This window comes from Neoarius graeffei, chromosome 2 (assembly GCF_027579695.1).
Source record: "Neoarius graeffei isolate fNeoGra1 chromosome 2, fNeoGra1.pri, whole genome shotgun sequence".
Lineage (NCBI taxonomy): Eukaryota > Metazoa > Chordata > Actinopteri > Siluriformes > Ariidae > Neoarius > Neoarius graeffei.
Window position 1 is genome coordinate 10,500,222 of NC_083570.1, and position 19,182 is coordinate 10,519,403.

Here is a 19,182-nt window from a genome sequence, read left to right on the forward strand (position 1 = left end):
TCTTATTGAGTTTTAGCAAATTCATCAGAAATTTCCTGTGTTGAGCATCAAGATTTTTCTAACCCCAGATTTCACTACCATATAAAAGTATGGGTACAATTAGCTGATCATAAAGCTCGCACTGTATATCAATAGGAAGTTGTAATTAACATGCTTTTTGATTAAATTAAAACATAGCACATCTAGCTTGACATAGTTTGTGAATAGTGTTGCTGTAGAGCCCATGATGATTGAAAGTGGAACTCAAATAAACATAGTCATCGACCACTTGTAACGGTTCATTTCCAAATGGAAATTCAGATAGTTATGTACTTTACGTCATGAAAAAAATGACATTGTTTTTATAACATTTACAGTTAAAGCCCATTCCTGACCATACCTATGTACTGCATTTAGCGCAAGTTGCATGTCTTCTGCAGATTCTGCTCGTACTATAGTATCATCAGCATACAATAAAACACACAGTTTTAAGAAAATGTCTACATCATTGTCACTTAAATGAGTGTTCACTTCATTTGAGAAAAATTCAAGACCTTTATAGAATTTACTTACATACATTTCAAAATCATTCAAGTATATTGCAAATAATAACGGCGAGAGATTTTCTTCTTGTCTGACACCAATGTTACAATCAAAAAAGTTAGATGAAGTTTTGGCAACTTTTACACGACTTGGTGTTTTCATACATATTGTAAATAACTCTTAAAATATTTCAATTTATTCCATATAATATCATTTTTGACCATAGCGAGGCTCTGTCAATCAGATTGAAAGCTTTTTTGTAGTCTACAAAGGCACACATTTTCTTTTAAACAAGTATTAATCAACAAGTAATTTAGGATGAAAATAAGGTCCAAGGTGCGATAGCCATCTCTAAAGCCAGCTTATTCATTACCCATTATGCCGGCACCCTCTATATGCCATGTTAGTCAATAGTTGATACAAGCAGTAAACAATTTTCCAATACAACTCAAGAAGGTTATACCGTGGTACTTTTCAGGATGATCAATATTTCCTTTTTTCTTTTTCAATGGTTTAATAATACCAATATATCATTTGTGCGGGGCAAAGTCTGAACTTAATACAACATTGAAAAGTTTAACAACAATAGAAAGAACATTCTCAGGACAGTATTTCAAGGATTAATTTATAACATTATCAATTCCTGAGGCTTTATTGTTTTTTAGCTTCTTCACAATAATCTTAACTTCATCAAAGACAAAATGTTTATTGATTTCAACATTTATGGAGTGGTAAATTTTTATTGGCTCAAAGGAGCTAGCATTTTCTGTTGTGTTACTCTCTAATTGACTGAATTTTTTTTTTTAATTCATCATGAATCTGCTCCTCCTTTAACTCACTCTGAGGACAAATAAAATACCTTCAGCTTTTTATACAGTACAAGCAAACTGGTTCCATATTACTGTCAGTTCAAAGTACATTCATCAGCATCAGCACTGGGTCCCCTCAGGGCTGTGTGCTGAGCCCCCTATTCTACACCCTCTACACCCATGACTGCAACCCTGCCCACTCCAGTAACAGCATCATCAAATTTGCTGCTGATGATATCACTGTGGTGGGGCTCATCTCAGGGGGTGATGAGTCCGCATACCGAGACGAGGTGGAGGAGCTGTCGGATTGGTGTACAAATAACAACCTGGTCTTAAACACCATCAAGACTAAGGAGCTGATTACAGAATGTAAAAGGAAGAAAATGGACATTCTGCCCGTTTATTAGTGGGAACTGTGTGGAGAGGGTCTCCGAATTTCGGTTTCTAGGGATCCACAATCAGGATGACCTGACCTGGAGTGTCAAAACTACAACTGTCATCAAGAAGGCACAGCAGAGACTGTACTTCCTGAGAGTGCTCAGGAACTACCATCTTTCACAAAAACTACTGGTGTACTTCTACCGTTGCATCATTGAGAGCATATTGCTCTCAAAGGAGCAACGGTAGAAGGACACCAGTAGTTTTTTTTTTTCTTCCAAGATGGCAGCGTGCACACATGCAGCAGCTCCTCTCTGTCCCGATAGAACTGTGTTTTCATGTTTTTTGTGTTTTAAAACAGTGTGTATCTGTTCATCTTTGTCGCGTCCATGAGTCTTAAGGCGCACATACTCCCCTGAGTTTCTGCTCAACATCCACAGAACTATATTCACGGATATAGATCCAGTGGACGTGGAAGTGCTATGCATCTATGGTATGCTCCAGAGGCCTGCTCAATTACTGACCCCCACTCCTGCATCCAGCCCACAGTGGAAGCACCACAGGCGGAACATGCGGAAGCAGAAGAGGGGCAAGCGTGGAGGTATCCAGGCTAGGCTAGTGGCTAGCCCTCACTGGCCGGCTAGCCCTTCCATCACTCTGGCCAACGTACACTCGCTGGACAACAAGCTGGATTATGTCCGCCTGCTCCGCTCATCTTTTAAGTCTGTGAGTGAGTGTTGTGTCCTCGTGTTTGTGGAAACATGGCTTAATGACAGCATCCCAGACTGTGCCATTCAGCTAGCCTGGCTAACATGCTACCGGTCAGACAGAGCTCTAGCCGAGGGGCGGAAGACTCGCGGCGGAGGACTTTGTGTTTACATCAGTGATGCCTGGTGCCACGATGCTGTTGTGGTCTGCAAACACTGCTCACCACTGATGGAGTTTATAATTATTAAGTGCCGGCCATTCTACCTGCCGAGGGAATTTACAACCATATTGCTGGTAGCAATATACATCCCTCCCGGCTCCAATAACAACAGGAGTGAAGCACTGAATGAACTCTATCAGCACATCAGTGAGCAGCAGACAGCCCGCCCAGATGCTTTCCTCATCCTGGCTGGGGATTTCAACCATGCAACCCCAAGAGCATGTTTCCAAAACTCTATGAACATACCAACTTTCCCACATGTGGAAACAATATTCTGGACAATGTTTACACCATGCATAAAGACGCCTACAAAGCCCTACTCCTCCCCCACCTTGGGGCCTCAGATCACTCCGCTGTTATGCTAATGCCAGCATACAGGCTGCTGGTTAAAGTCACCAAACCAGCTACAAAGCAGATGCGTGTGTGGCCAGAGCGGTCCTCAGAGGCACTCCAGGACTGTTTTTCCACCAGTGACTGGAGCATGTTCAGACAGGCGGCCACCTACAACAACATCACAGATCTACAGGAGTACACGGAGACCATCGCTGCCTACATGAGGAAGTGCATGGATGACGTTATGGTCACCAGAACCATCTCCATTCGGGCCAATCAGAAGCCATGACTGACAGGGGAAGTCCACAGGCTCCTGTGAGCTTGGAACGCCGCCTTCAGAGCTGGGGATGAGGTGGGCCTGAGGACAGCTAGGGCCAACCTGTCACGAGGCATCAGGGTGGCCAAGAGACAGTATTCCAGGTACATTGCTGACTATTTCAACAACAGCAGAGACACCAGGAACCTGTGGTGGGGGATTCAGACCATCACAGACTACAAGCCCTCGCCACAGACCTGTGACAACTCCACGTCTCTGCTGAATCAGTTGAACAACTTCTTCACTCGCTTTAAGGCAGACAACAGCACCACGGCACAGAAGACCCCACCACCTCCCGGTGACCAGGTGTTGACGCTATCCCCAGACAGCGTGAGGAGAGCTCTCAGGACGACAAATGCACGAAAAGCCCCGGGTCCTGATAACATTCCTGGTTGTGTCCTGAGAGACTGTGCCGAGGAGCTCACAGATGTCTTTACAGACATCTTCAACATCTCGTTGAGCCAGGCTGTTGTCCCCATGTGCCTCAAAGCCACCACCATCATCCCGGTCCTGAAGAAGCCGTCTCCTTCCTGCTTCAATGACTACCGCCCTGTTGCACTCACTCCCATCCTCATGAAGCGCTTCAAGCGGCTAGTCATGTGGCATATCAAGTCTGCCCTCCCCCCCACCCTGGACCCTTTCCAGTTTGCATATCAGTCCAACCGTTCAACCGATGACGCCATCTCCACTGCCCTCCACTCAGCCCTCACCCACCTGGAGACAAAAGACTCATACACCAGAATGCTGTTCACAGACTTTAGCTCAGCATTCAACACAATCATTCCTCAGCAGCTCATTCATAAACTGGACCAGCTGGGACTCAACACCTCCCTGTGCAACTGGCTGCTGGACTTCCTGACGGGGAGACCACAGGCTGTATGGGTTGGCAGCAACTCCTCCAGCACCATCACATTGAACATGGGGGCCCCACAAGGATGTGTGCTAAGCCCCCTCCTCTTCACTCTGCTGACCCATGACTGCACACCAACATCCAGCTCAAACCTCTTCATTAAGTTTGCGGATGACATGACTGTGGTGGGTCTCATCAACAATGGTGATGAGACAATCTACAGGAGTGAGGAGCCGCTTGGCCATGTGGTGCAAGGACAACAATCTCCGCCTGAATGTGGAGAAGACGAAGGAGACTGTTGTGGACTTCAGGAGAGCGCACACCCAGCATGCTCCACTATCTATTGACGGTGCTGCAGTGGAGAGGGTGAGCAGCACCAAGTTTCTGGGTGTGCACATCTATGAAGACCTGTCCTGGGGCAACAACACTGCATCACTGGCCAAAAAAGCCCAACAGCGTCTGTACTTCCTTCGCAAACTGAGGAGAGCAAGAGTCCCGGCCCCCCATCATGCACACATTCTACAGAGGCACCATCGAGAACATCCTGACCAGCTGCATCACCGTGTGGTACGGCACCTGCACCGTGTCCTGCTGCAAGACTCTGCAGCGCATCGTGAGAGCAGCTGAGAGGATCAGAGGTGTCTCTCTCCCTTCTCTATCGGATATCTATAGCTCCCGCCTCACCCGCAAAGCCATCAGGATTGCAGGTGACTCCACCCACCCATCTCACAGCCTCTTCAGTCTGCTGCCATCAGGGAGGAGACTGCGGAGTCTCCAGGCCAAAACCAGCAGGCTCAAGAACAGTTTCTTTCACCAGACGGTCAGGAGGCTCAACTCCCTCCCTGTTCTGCCACTCCTCCCCCTCTGCCCCCTGCCACAGATTCTGCTCGCACGCCCCCCTGCCCCCCCTTCAGCATCTGACATGTCACCCTCACAGTTTCCCCCCAACACACACACACACACATACATATACTCTCAACGTTCATTAACACACTGAACTCAGGGACTGTACATTTCACTTTACATTTGCACTATTCCGCACTACCTCACCTTAACAGCCATTAGTTTATTGTTTATACTGCTTATTTCATGTTTACCTGCTATACCTCAAGTGCCCTTGACTGTTTATTTGCACCAATTTACGTGTGTGTGTGTTTAGTCTATGTCTAGTTCTTATCTAGAGTGTTTATCCTGTTTATATTGTCTGTTTGAGTGTTTAGTCTGTCTAGTTCTTATCTAGAGAGTGTTTATACTGTTTATATTGTTTGTTTTTTTCAATTATTCTATTTTTATTTATTGCATTGCCTGTTTGCACCGTGGGTCAGAGAGGACTGAAATTTCATCTGTGCTGTATGTCGAGCATGTATAGCATATTTGACAATAAAGTTGACTTGACTTGCCTTACTGTTTCTGGGTGTGGTTTACTAGTTGCACAGTAGGAGACAGGAAAGCACTCCAGAGGGTCATCACTATGGCTCAGAAGATCATCGGCTGCCCTCTCCCCTCTCTGGAGGATCTGTACAGTTCCCACAGTCAGGGATGAGAATGAAAAATATTTAAAAAGTCTGAAAAAACCAGGGCGGGGCCCATGGCCCAGGGGTTCCAGGGGCTAATGATTTTTGGCTATTTTTTTTTTTTACCCCAAAACCATTAATTTTATCAGCAAAAAGTTGCAATTTATTTAGAAATAAATTCCCCTTCTTGGTGGACTCCCAGGTGAAAATGATTAATATGGTACAAGAGACTTGTTTTTAATCAATTCACATTTGATGACTTCAAAAAAATCAATGCACCTTTTAATATAAACGAGCTCCACAGTATTATATTTCTGCATTTTTGCTATTCATGTCTTTGAATACTTTAATCCTTTAAAATGAAGTGCAAACCAGAAAAAAGTTCTATCATATAATTCTCTTAAGCTTTCTTCTGATGTTATCATGGTAGCAGGAGGCCTTGCATATTAAGCAGGCAACATTCAACATCACTTATCACTTCCCTTTCAACTGTTGTGTGTACTAACTAGGTTTTATCTGGACAGGATGTTGTGTAATGTAATACATATACCATACGGTCAATTTGAAGATCAAGATGGTGATTTTGAGTTAAAGATCAGGCATGTACAATGGGCATTACATATTGGAAAATCTTTTTAAATCAAAAACTATAAGTTCATCTCGGCCTAAAAAATTTGGGCAGACGCTCCCACGCGGCACATGCCAGCAATTCCCCCTCCATCCCCCTATGAAATGAGCAATAAGGAGGAGAGTTATACACGGTATCATACCTAAAATTTTTATCAGAAATATAGATACGATACTATGATTCTCCCCAACATGCTACATTAGATAAGCTAACCCCATTTATAAAAGATACACACTTATATATGACGTGTGTTTGATATATATGATGTATATTCATACATTGTTACTTTACGGAAATCTTCAGTAAGTTTGGTCTTTTCATGGCAGCCTGTTGTAGACCTAAATATAATGCACATGAAATGACACTCCTCACCTCAACATGTCCTTTACAATCATTTAAGCCACCATGGGCAATGCTGAAATCACTGCTGCAAACAGTACATCGCGCGAAACGGTCATTATTGTTGACCCTTATTAGACAGGGAGATTATTAGACAGGGATATTATTATTAGACAGGGAGATTATTATTAGACAGGGAGATTATTATTATTATTATTAGATAGGGAGATTCTTTTGTGTAATCTGAGGTGGTAAGTGGGTTTTGTGCTTTGGTTTTTTGGGGTGCGCGCTCTCCCTCTGCCATGCCGATCCTGTAGGCTGCACTGACTCAGCTGAAAACTCCGGTCCTCGAGAAAAGAGATAAAAGCCCACCCACACTGAAAGCTGATTGGGTTACTCAGCAAAATAAGCCAATCAGGATGCTCTTTGTCTGGCATGCGCTACATGAACAAGCACACAGGCAGTGTTGCCACATTGGGCGGTTTTAAGTGCATTTTGGCGGGTTTGGAACATATTTTGGGATGGAAAACGTCAGCAGTATCTGGCAACACTGCACACAGTCTCCCTCGCGCACGCACATTCTAAGATGCGTGATGCAGACCTTAATGTTGCGCACGCACGCTCAAAAACGATCATTTTGGTCTGAAAAAGTCGGAAATCCGCCGATCGGCGGAAAATTCTCATCCCTGCACAGTATATATATATATATATATTAAAAAAAAAAAACATTCTCAGGGACCCCTCTCACCCCAGAAACACTGTGTTTGAACTACTGCCTTCAGGCAGACGTTACAGTTCATTAACAGCTTGGACAAACAGGATTAGGAACAGTTTCTATGCCAGTGTCATAAGGGCATTAAATAAAGCAAACCTTTACATTCAATAATACAAATATGATCCGATATGGGATTGTGCAATTCCCTCCACACCATAGGATGTGAATGTTTGCGAGTGATGACTGCTGTTTTAAATAACTTACTAAATTATTTATATATTTATTAGTTTATCTTGTATTATTTTCATAGGATTTTAGATGCACTTTTTTTGCACTAAGGATTACATCTAATTTCATTCTATTTATTTACAATGACAATAAATATATTCTTGATTCTATTCTATTCAAGATGAGGTTTCAGATAAGTTTCACAAAATGAAGTCAAACACATCAGACAGGACTTGACGGCTTTTTGTTTTCTCCCAGTACAGAAATCACACTCCACATCTCCAGGTCCAGCATAACAGTGATCAGGAGAAGCAGTTTGGACTTCAGTCTTCTTCAGTTTCTCCACCACTTCAGCCAGCATGCTGTTTCTGTGTAGAACAGGCCTTGTAGTGAAAGTGTCTCTGAACACATGAACTGGTTCTGAGCTACTGAAATACTAGCCTCAGCCATTTTCTTGTACTCACAGAGAGACAGAGAGATGGATCACAAACACAGAGAGGTCTTGAAGACTCCTCTATTAACCATTTCATCTCCCTTCAGTGCAGAAATATAACCCATGTAGCCGCACTGATTAGGATTAATTTCATGAGATTTTATGAAAGTTGAAATCAGTTGTTCTTCATCACTTGTCGTCAATCCTGAAACATCTTCGGTATTGTGAAAAGGAACGGAAACATTATAAAATCGTAAATGCTTTACTGTACCAACTTTTTCTGAAACATGTTGCAAGTATCAAAACTGAAATACCTGTTTATTAAAAAAAATAAAATTCATGAAATAAAATATTAGTGTGCTCTTGTTTGGTTCTGAGTGTGATACAGGCCAATGATTATTTACAAATCACTGTTTTCAGTTTTGATTTCAACTTCAACATTCCATCCAAATGTTTTCTGGTTTGGGGTTGTTAACTTCGCTGCTTCAGTTTGTGATTGGATTTAAACTTTTATTTCAATATTTGTCTTCCTCAAAAGGATTTTGTTCAAACTTAAGCATGACACAAAACATGTCATAAGATTATTTGTCATCATTCAGGTTTTGTAATCTGGTCAGACGTGTTTGTGAACATTTCAACCAACACCCGACTGTAACGGGTGTGGCAGAGAACATATTTACAGAGAGACAGACAGCTGGGGCAAGCAACTATAACACAAAAATGTCCTTTAAAAATAAAGCAAATCAGGAACGTGCCTCCTAAATGACACGACATGCTTTAGGAGCAGGGATTTACAGCTAAGAGGGATTTTCTTAATTGAGGACACAATTTCCATGTCTTGCTAGTTCTCGCTCCAAAAACTCATTTTATAAATGGAGGTACATTAGACAGTGTGATTCTTCTAGCGGGGGTCACAAGTGGAAGAAAATTGACAAATTTATCATTGATCATAATGCCCTGACCTACAATCTCATTCACCTTCTCAATGCTGTCCAAAAACAGGACAATGGAGCGATTCATTCTAGAAGCTGAAAGCACACTTCCATAACCAACAACGCTACCTATGGCTAAACTGCATTCCTCAACGGATATATCAGTATCTGCGCCTATTTTAATCGCATGACGCCGACTCAACCTTTCGAACGCCATTAGGCCAAACAAACAGAGAACACCCAGCAGCACGCTGAGTGCTCACTCCCAAAAGGGAGAAAAACCTAGGAGTCAGTGTAACAAAGACTCGAACAAGAAAAAACAAATCACAAAAAAACCAACAAATAAAGAGAGATTATAGAAAAAGTAGGGAGCGAAAACACTCAGGCCACACCGGCACCGTGCACACACAAACACCACACCCACTCAGAGAGAGAGAGAGAGAAATTTTTTGATCTGTGTGTAGTGTGTACCTAAGAAGGTTGAATTGACCTCCTTATATACAAGGTTGAATATATATATTAAACCTCCTTAGGTACACGCAAGGCCGGATTAACTATATGGGCCTGCGGCACAGTGCCCAGGGGCACTAACCACTCACAGCCAGTGGGGGGGCACCACATGACAGAAACTTTAAAAATATTTTTCGTGAATGTTTGTACACTTAAAATGGTTATACACTTGACATTGTTAAATAGTCATATATAATTCATTATGAACACTACTTTCATAAGAACAACAACAATAATCATAATTCTGAGCAAGAGTGGCCTATGTGACCATTAACCGCCCTTTCCTCAACCTGTCAGTTGAGCCAGTCCACCTACGGTGAAATGTATCAATTTTTTAAAAACCACGGTAGAAATGAAAAATGGAGGGGGGATAAAAATCTCATCTCGGACTTCCGGCGGTGACATGCTCGAGTAAGACGTAAAATCTAGAGCTCCGCTAGCCTACCTGCTTATCAAGCAACGATTTAATTAAAACTCGGCAAAATAATGCCCAACGACACCATAAAGCCTAACGCTGCTGATAGACTCACTAGATATCAGTTTAAGAAAACAGAAAAGGAGGAAAAGACAACGAAAATGGCTGAAGCTAGCAAGCCGGCAGCTAAACCTGGGGCAGCTAACAGTAGCACAGGTGCGGCAGATGCTAGCGCTAATAACAACATGGAGCGGATTTTGCAGTCTATCATGCAGTCGAACCAAGAAATTCGGGGGGAAATTCTACAGATGAGGAAGGATGTACAAGAATTTAACGGACAAACGAAAGATTCATTTACAAGACTCGAAACTTCAGTTGGAGGTCTGAGTGCTCAATTGACAAAGTTGGAGAAGAGGGTCGTTGACACAGAGGAGCGTGTTAGAGTCACGGAAGAGACAACCACAGTACATGGAAGAGCCATCGGATTTCTACTGCAACGTGAGGAACAACTTATGGAACAATACGAGGACCTCCAGAACCGAGCGAGACGACAAAATCTAAGGCTGTATCAGGTTCCAGAAGGATGCGAGAAAGGTGACATGGTGGGCTTTGTCAGAAAGTTATTTCCGATGGTGCTGACGGATTTGCCTCTGACTGAAGAGGACATCAAAATTGACAGGGCTCACAGGGCACTTATGCAGAAACCAAAAGAAAATGACCCTCCGCGCTCCATAGTAGTTAGATTCGCCGACTACACAGTGAAGGAGCAGATCCTACGGGCAGCCTGGGCACAACGCACAGTAATGTTAAAGATGGAAGATATCAACAGGCAAATCTACCTTGATAACGACTACTCCCCAGAGCTGCAGAGAAAACGTGCTCAGGTCAGATATGTTATTAAACAGCTGAAGCAGAAGAATGTTAAAGCGAGGTGTCTGTACCCGGCGCGGCTGAGGATGGCAGTGGGCTCCGAGGAGAAGACCTTCCAGACGCTGATGGACGCAGCACCGACACTTCGGGACATGAATATCCATATCAGGATTGATGAGTGGGATAAAATGGAAAAAGCACTGACCAGGCATAGATGGGAGAGACAGGACAGCCGAGGCCGGCGGAGAAATACGAACATCCTGCTCACAGAAGATGAGTGCAGGTTCTTTTTCCCCTGAAGTGACTGAATTGGCTAAGTAAGTCGACCTTACTGAAGTGAGGCTGACTTAACATTTAAACAGTTACAGATTTGCCATGAATATGTTTTCTATATGGTTAATTGTTTTCATTATACCCCTATTGGTGTTGTTGGGTTTTAGATATATACATGTTTATAATGTCATTAATATTTCAAACTTGTCGAGACCAGAATGATAGAGTTGCATAATAGCTGATTGTTTTGGTTTGCGGTGACAGCGGTTGCAAATGACTTAACATGAGTGAATTACACTCAGCCTTTGGGTCACAGCAGTGCACCCCATGGAGGGGGACTGCTGTTACTACACGCAATGACTGTATCCCGGAGGGATTTCGCCACTCTCCGCCCAGCTACAAACGGGAACTGGCCACTAATGGAGAAGGGCTGGTTGAGGACTTGGAAGTCATAACTATATGTTTATTTTCTGTTCAGTTCTGTGTTCATTCCTTGACATTTATTATTTGTGATCCTGCACTTAACATTTATATCTTGATCAGAAGGCATTGTAATGACAGTAAGGACTAAAGGTTCTGTTATATGGATAATTTGAATGTAGTGAGTTATAACATCAAGGGTCTGGGAAATCCAATTAAGAGGAAAAAAATACTTAACCAGCTCAAGACATTACAATGTTCAGTTGCAATGCTACAGGAGACTCACCTGTCTGAGGCAGAACACCTTAAATTAAAGAGGGAATGGGTGGAACAAATATACAGTGCATCATATGAGAAAGGGAGGAAAAGGGGGGTAGCTATTCTATTTAGTAGATCAGTTTTCTTTAGTAGTGAAAAAGTAATTAAGGACAAAGAAGGCAGATATATTATGGTAAGAGGTACAATTGGGGGAAATAGATTTACCTTTTTGAATTTGTATGCACCAAACGAGGACTGTCCATATTTTTTTAAGAAAATAGCTTCCATATTGGCAGATGAAGGTCAGGGAATGGTTGTAGCTGGTGGGGATTATAACTGTGTACTAAATTCAAATGTTGACCGACTACCAGTGGAGAAGGGGCCCAATCTAGAAAAGCAACTTCGGTCCTGGGAATGATGGATGGACTGGGGCTGATAGATGTATGGCGATATCACCATCCCAGAGATAGAGACTACACATATATGTCCCTAGCTCATGGTAGTTACTCTAGACTAGATATGTTCTGTGTGTCAAAGGTTGATATACATAGGGTGATGGAATGTGAGATAAAACCCATTACTTTGTCAGACCATGCCCCTGTCATAATGAAAATAAAACTAGGTCAAGAAAGACAATTCAGATATTGCAGACTTAATGTCTCAATACTGAACAAGCCCCTAATCCAACAGGAACTACGTGATAAACTGAAAGAATATATTGAAATAAATGATACTGGAGATGTTACTCCTTCTGTTTTATGGGATGGTGCTAAAGCTGTTATGAGGGGACATATTATTCAAATTACTTCCAGGATTAAAAAACAAAGGGAAGCCAGGAGATTAGAACTGGAGACTGAAATTATAAGGTTGGAAAAAATACACAAAATATCAAGGAATAGAATCATATTAGAATCATTAAAACAGGAAAGACAAAAACTAGATGAGTTATTAACATATAAAGCAGAGGGAATGCTAAGATTTACAAAAGGTAAATACTATGAACAGGGTAATAGAGCAAGTAGGCTCCTGGCATTTCAGTTAAGGAAAGCTCAAGCTAGCCGTGTTGTGCCAAAAATTAAACACCCTGATACTAATAGACCCACATCTATGCCAAACGAAATAGCAGATTCATTTGCTTCATATTATAAAAAGCTATACCAAGGACAGGAATTAGCAGGAAGAAATGAGAAGATATCAAATCTTTTTCATTTAATCAATTTGAACAAACTATCACATGAGGAGGCCCAGATGCTGTGTTCACCCATAGCTGCAGAGGAAATAATAGCAAATATTAAAAGGTTAAAGAATAATAGATCTCCAGGGGTAGACGGCTTCCCGGGGGAATACTATAAAATTTTTGTTAATGAGTTAGCTCCAATCCTATGTCAGGTATATAATTATGCACTGGACAAAGGAGATCCCCCAAAATCCTGGTCAGAGGCAATTATTACTGTTATACATAAAGAGGGGAAAGACCCCACTCAATGTATGAGCTATCGGCCTATAAGTTTGCTCTGTCAGGATCTAAAAATCTTGACCTCTATCCTGGCTAACAGAATACAAAGATATATTAAGAAACTAATTAAGCCAGATCAAACAGGGTTCATTACCGGACGCCAGGGCACCAATAATGTAAGAAGAGCTCTAAATCTACAAAGTATTGCTGCTGACAGAGAAATTCCATCAATGCTTCTCAGCTTAGATGCTGAGAAAGCTTTTGATAGGTTGGATTGGACATTTTTAGAACAGACACTGACACACATGGGTTTTAATCAAACATTTCTTAGCTGGATTAAAGTGTTCTATACGAACCCGAGATCGAGAGTTAGAGTTAATGGCCAATGTTCTGAATTTTTTGAGCTGGGAAGGGGGACTAGGCAAGGGGACTCACTCTCACCAGTACTATTCGCTCTTAGTATCGAACCCTTAGCCGAATTAATTAGAAGTAATCCCCATATACAAGGAATAAGAGATGAGGGTGGTAATCAACATAAGATAGCTTTATATGCTGATGATATATTATTATTTATTGAAAACCCTATCACCTCAATTCCGTCTCTTTTACAAAATCTCAATGAATATAGTCAAGTGTCTGGTTATAAAATAAACTGCTCCAAGTCGGAAGCAATGATGATCTCTGGGACTTGGCCTAGCCAGCTGGATGATACAGTGTCCTTTCGTCAATCTAAACAGGGCTTTAAATATCTAGGGGTCACACTCACTCCCCAAATAACACGATTGTATCAGGCAAATTATAAAAAAATATTTGACACAATGAGAGATGATCTGGTGAGGTGGGATGTGCTGCCCCTGTCTCTACTGGGTAGGGTGGAGGCTGTTAAAATGAGTCTCCTGCCAAGACTTTTATTCTTGTTTCAGTCTCTTCCAATCAGGATTCCGACATCAGCTTTTAATATGTTAGACAGGCTTATATCTAAATTTATATGGCAGAATAGGAGACCAAGAGTGAGACTTAAAACACTTACTCTCGGGAAGGATAGGGGTGGCCTTGGCCTCCCTAATATAAAACACTACTACTGGGCAGCGCAATTAAATGCGATAGTAGCCTGGATTAGTATGGACACAGAGACAGGATGGGTTGATATAGAACAAAATTCACTACCAGGCATACCTTTATCTGTTTTGGCTTTCCTTAGTAAGCAGTCTCAAAAGAAGGTAACAATTAAGAATATATGGGTGAAACACACTTTAAATGTGTGGTGGACAGTTCAAAAGAGAATTAGGGGGACAGATGCCCTTTCGAGGGCCATGCAAATAGTTGGAAACCCAGAATTTCCACCTTCAATTACTGATATCACTTTTAAGAGATGGGCACAAATAGACTTAAAGATTATTGATCAATTATTTTGTGATAATATTTTACAGCCATTTTCATATTTCCAGGATAAATTCTTATTAGCCCAAACTGATATGTTTAGGTATTTTCAGATTAGGCATTACATTATGAACCATAAAGATTGGAATACAATTAAAAATACTCCAACAAACATGGAAAAATACTTCATTAATATAATCAAACATAAGTCACCTACCAAAAATCATGTCTCTCATATTTATCGAAACTTGATGTTGGACATACCAGGTAATACTTTTTACATTAAAAGGAAATGGGAGCTAGAACTAAACATCGTGATTGAGGACGATGAATGGGAAAAAAATATGTATGAGATGTCACAAGGGCATTAATAGTAACATGTGGAAGGAGTTTGATTGGAAGATGAAGACAAGATTCTTTAAGACACCCCTGGTGGTTTCAACATTTATAAATGATCCTGATGTAATGAACTGCTGGAGGGAGTGTGGAAAGGTCGGAGACCATTCACATATATTCTGGGATTGCCCAGAGATCATTTTTTTCTGGCAGGGCATAAAGAATGAGATAGATAAAATTTTGGACATTGACTTATCATTTAACCCAAGTCAATTCCTACTCGATCAGACTCCTGAAAACATGTACACTAAAGACCAACAGTATTTGTTGCATATACTATTGATGACAGCAAGAAAAATAGTGACATTAAATTGGAGGAAACCACAGCCACCTACAGTGACTCAGTGGAAACAGAAGCTGAGGGAGGTGTATGAAATGGAGGCTTTGTCTGCTCAACTACAATTGAGGTCTGATGTCTTTTTGAGGAGATGGTCACCTGTAGTAGATTACCTCTTTACTTGAGAGAAAACCCAAATTATGTGCCTTGATGTTTTTTTTTTTGCTCTCTGAGTGCTGCAGGGTCAAATATGTTTGTTATTTACACTGCTAGGCTTATTATATAGTCTTGTCAAGGAATTTCATGTTCTGTACTGTGTTGTTTAATAAAAAATTAAAGTTCAAAAAAAAAAAGAAATGAAAAATGGACAGACATCAATTGAGTGGTTGTGCGAAGAGAAAATTAAAAAAAAGAGAAAGACTCCAGGCGTGTAGCTGCAATTAAAAATGTTCCAGTGTTAGATCTTTTTTTTATAAAAACATCGACAACTGCTGTCACTACCAGCGCTGAAGCCGAAGCTAGTGAAATCAGCGATGCTAGTGAGGGAGATGGCCCTGCTAGCACTAGCCGGGGAGATGCTACAACCACAGCCAGTGTTAGCCAAGGGGTCGGCGATGACGAGGATCCCCTTGAGGAAGATGGGAGCGAGGGAGACCCCGGGGAGGAGGATATGTGCGAAGCCACTTTAAGCCAGGTAGAGATCAGTTCACACCATGGTGACGAGAAGGAAGACGAGGGTGTTATGGATGTCAACCCAGCGCAGCCGACGCCGACATTTTGAATTGAGACATTTTAATATGGATAGAATAGAGTATGGATGCTTTGAAGGTTTTTATTGAGACATACAAATATATGCTGCTCATTTTTGAATAAGTTTTCAATATGCCTACATGCATATCGTTGGTTGTTTTCAGTGAATTTGATGGGCTGATGTAGCCTACTTAATACATTTTCAATGAGGAAGAATGACCTTGTTTATGTGTACTATTGTTTATGTATATGCTACTATTTTTGACAGCAAAGGGCAAGGTTTGTGAGTGTGTGCAGGAGGTTACTGAACGCGTGTGCGCAGGGTGGTGGTGGGGGGCACTTGAGGTATAGTGCTCAGGGGCACCGCATTGGCTTAATACGGCACTGGGTACACACTACACACAGATCAAAACCTCTCTGTCTCTGTGTGTGCACTTACAGTATAAGGGAGAACATGGCCCAATCTGCACTGTGGAGAACAGCTGAAATAATCCTGACTGCATGATTGGGGGGTCACAGTGAAATGAGTGAGCACATTTAACTCATTATTTAGCTTATTATTTGCTCATTCTTTCGTGTGAATGTTTATTTAATTAAAAACACACTTGAATTTAAAATAAATTGCCAAAAACATAAAATAGTTTCATCAATTAATTACCACATTATATATGTAAAGCTTCCAGATGATACTCTCTATTATCTTATTTTAAACGCTTTATATTTCATATAGAATTAAAAACGAGCATCATGTGATCTTATCGACTGGATTTAGCAACTACTAATGCCTTCAGCAACGACAGTACAATTGCCTTTAGCAGCCACTAATGCCTATATCAGGGACGTGAATTGCAAAGACGCTCGTCGTCCTGTTGCTCTTTAGACTCCTTCTTACAAGTGAGTTCTGGAAAACCACACACAGAGACAACGTTCGTTCCTTAAGAGAGTCTCTCAACTCTCTCTTTAGGTCTGAAGGGCAACGTTATCAGGAAACCCACCCTGAACCAGATTACGACCATCACTGAAGATAAATTTAACACTCTGTTCACCAGAACACAGACAATTTTAATCAGCTTTTACAGAATCCTTCTGATTGATGCACACATTGAAATTAAAGTTCAAATCATATCACTGACTAAAGCACCTGTTTCTAGATGGGAAACTATAATTTAGATGATTTAATTCTGGAAAGATTTCTAGTTCTTACCTGTTTCTCAGCTCTTTCTGCTGCGACTGTGACGGTGTCATGACCTTTGTGATGATCCATCGTACACAAATAACAGATGCAGGTTTGATCAGTACGACAGTAGATCTCAATCAGCTTGTTATGTTCAGAGCAGATCTTCTCTTGGAGTTTTGCTGAGGCTTCAATTAATGTGTGTTTTTTTAAAGCAGGAACTTCAAGATGAGGTTTCAGATGAGTTTCACAATAAGAAGCCAAATACATCAGACAGAATTTGACGGCTTTGTGTTTTCTCCCGGTGCAGAAATCACACTCCACATCTCCAGGTCCAGCGTAACAGTGAGCAGGAGAAGCAGCCTGGACTTCAGTTTTCTTCAGTTCCTTCACCACTTCATCCAGCATGTTGTTTTTGCGTAGAACAGGCCTTGTCGTGAAAGTGTCTCTGCACTGAGGACAGCTGTAGACGCCCTTCTGATCCTCCTGATCCCAGCAGCCATTAATACACACCTTACAGAAACTGTGACCACAGGAGATAGTCATCGGATCCTTCAGGAGATCCAGACACACTGGACACATGAACTGGCCCACAGAAAGCTGAGCAACTGAAATACTGGCTTTGGCCATTTTCCTGAACTCACAGACTGTGTGTGTGTGTGTGTGTGTGTGTGTGTGTGAGAGAGAGAGAGGTTAGTTTTGTTTTTTCTGAAATGAGGCGTGACCTCCTGGTCCTGTGTGTGTGAAAGAGAGATAATGAGAGAGGGGGAGCACAAACACAGAGAGGTCATGAACACTCCTCTATTAACCATTTCATCTCCCTTCACTGCAGAAATATAACCCATGTAGCTGCACTGATTAGGATTAATTTCATTAGATTTTATGACAGTTGATTCAGTGGATTCGACTAAAATGTCCCCCCCCCCCCCCCAAAAAAAAAGTGAAAAAAAAAATCATCATTTAGAAAAATCTGGAAGTCCAACTCTCTTCATCTAAAGGGTTTGAACACAAACACAATCCATCTCTTTTGTTTTCTCCATCACAAGACACACTTCTGACCTTCCCTAATTCACACATTCCCTCCTCTTTCTTGTCAAATTCAGGAAGAAACTTTCTGTCCGTGAAATGCAGAAGAGAACGTCGCAATATTAATGAATCAGCAGCCAGAAAGATAAAGGTTTAGATGATAAAAATATGTTTTATTGATCATTTAAACAAGTTACAGGAAACTTGTTTTCCTTTTTTATCTGTATATTTTGTGTATAATTGTGTACAGCTGTGTTCAGTATGGTTGGCAGAAAGATGTTTATCGCTGCCAATCATCTGCTTTGGTTCATTATCCTTCTGAAAAATCCACTTCTGCTGGTTGAATCATTTCTCTGCAGATTTCTGAAAGTTCATGACGCCGTTATTGAACACAAGCTCACCAACAGCGCTGTAGGAGAAACAGCCCCAGCCTCCTCCGTGCTTTATAGTACCTTAGTGCAGTTTGATTGGAATTCTTCTCCTGGCTTTCTACACACAAACACTCGACCACCACATCCATCCAAGTTCAGTTTGGATTCATCTGAAAAGAAGACGCTTCTCCAGAAGCTGCTGTGTTTCTTTTGCAGATGTCACCTTTATTTTATTATTCTTGAGGCTGATGAATGGTTTCTGCTGCGTTACTCTTCCTCTGTCCCCATGCTCCATGGTCCTGATTTGAATTGTATCTCATCTAGTTGTATCTGCTAATTCTCATCGAGATCAAGACTTGCTGCTGTTTCTCAGCTGTTTTTCTTGATTTTAATCACAATTTTGCTGCCCAAATCAGCTGGTGGTATTTCTGGGGCTACCTGTACGTTATCTGTTTTCATTCTCAAATCCTTCTTCTTTTATCAAGTTTTGCTGATCAGGTGACTGGAGCGGCTTCTTTCTGCAGCCATGTTATGACTAAACAGTGGCCTTCTTTATTCATTTAAAGCGGATGTGTATGTAGTCGATTCCCTTCAGGTTCATACAGGTGTCTCGAGCAGTGCTGTCAGATACCGCTGACGTTTTCCAGCCCAAAATATGTTCAAAACCCGCCAAAATGCACT

The 19,182-nt window shown here is 41.6% G+C and overlaps 1 protein-coding gene across 1 annotated transcript; it reads right to left on the reverse strand.

Annotated features, from left to right (window-relative positions):
- Positions 1-5,331: 5,331 nt before the first annotated feature.
- LOC132868792 (E3 ubiquitin/ISG15 ligase TRIM25-like) lies at positions 5,332-17,734 on the reverse strand. The gene is made up of 2 exons (XM_060901981.1): positions 17,135-17,734; positions 5,332-5,652 (listed from the first exon to the last, which is right to left on the reverse strand). Exons 1-2 carry the CDS (start codon positions 17,732-17,734, stop codon positions 5,476-5,478), a joined length of 777 nt encoding a protein of 258 aa, XP_060757964.1. The 3' UTR covers positions 5,332-5,475.
- Positions 17,735-19,182: the final 1,448 nt, after the last annotated feature.

Excerpts from the sequence above, each read along its gene's own strand:
- LOC132868792 (XM_060901981.1), bottom strand. The coding sequence starts at position 17,734 with ATGGCCAAAGCCAGTATTTCAGTTGCTCAGCTTTCTGTGGGCCAGTTC. Across the intron at positions 5,653-17,134 it reads CAGAAAGAGCTGAGAAACAG|ATCCTCCAGAGAGGGGAGAG; the intron begins GTAAGAACTAGA and ends GGAACTGTACAG.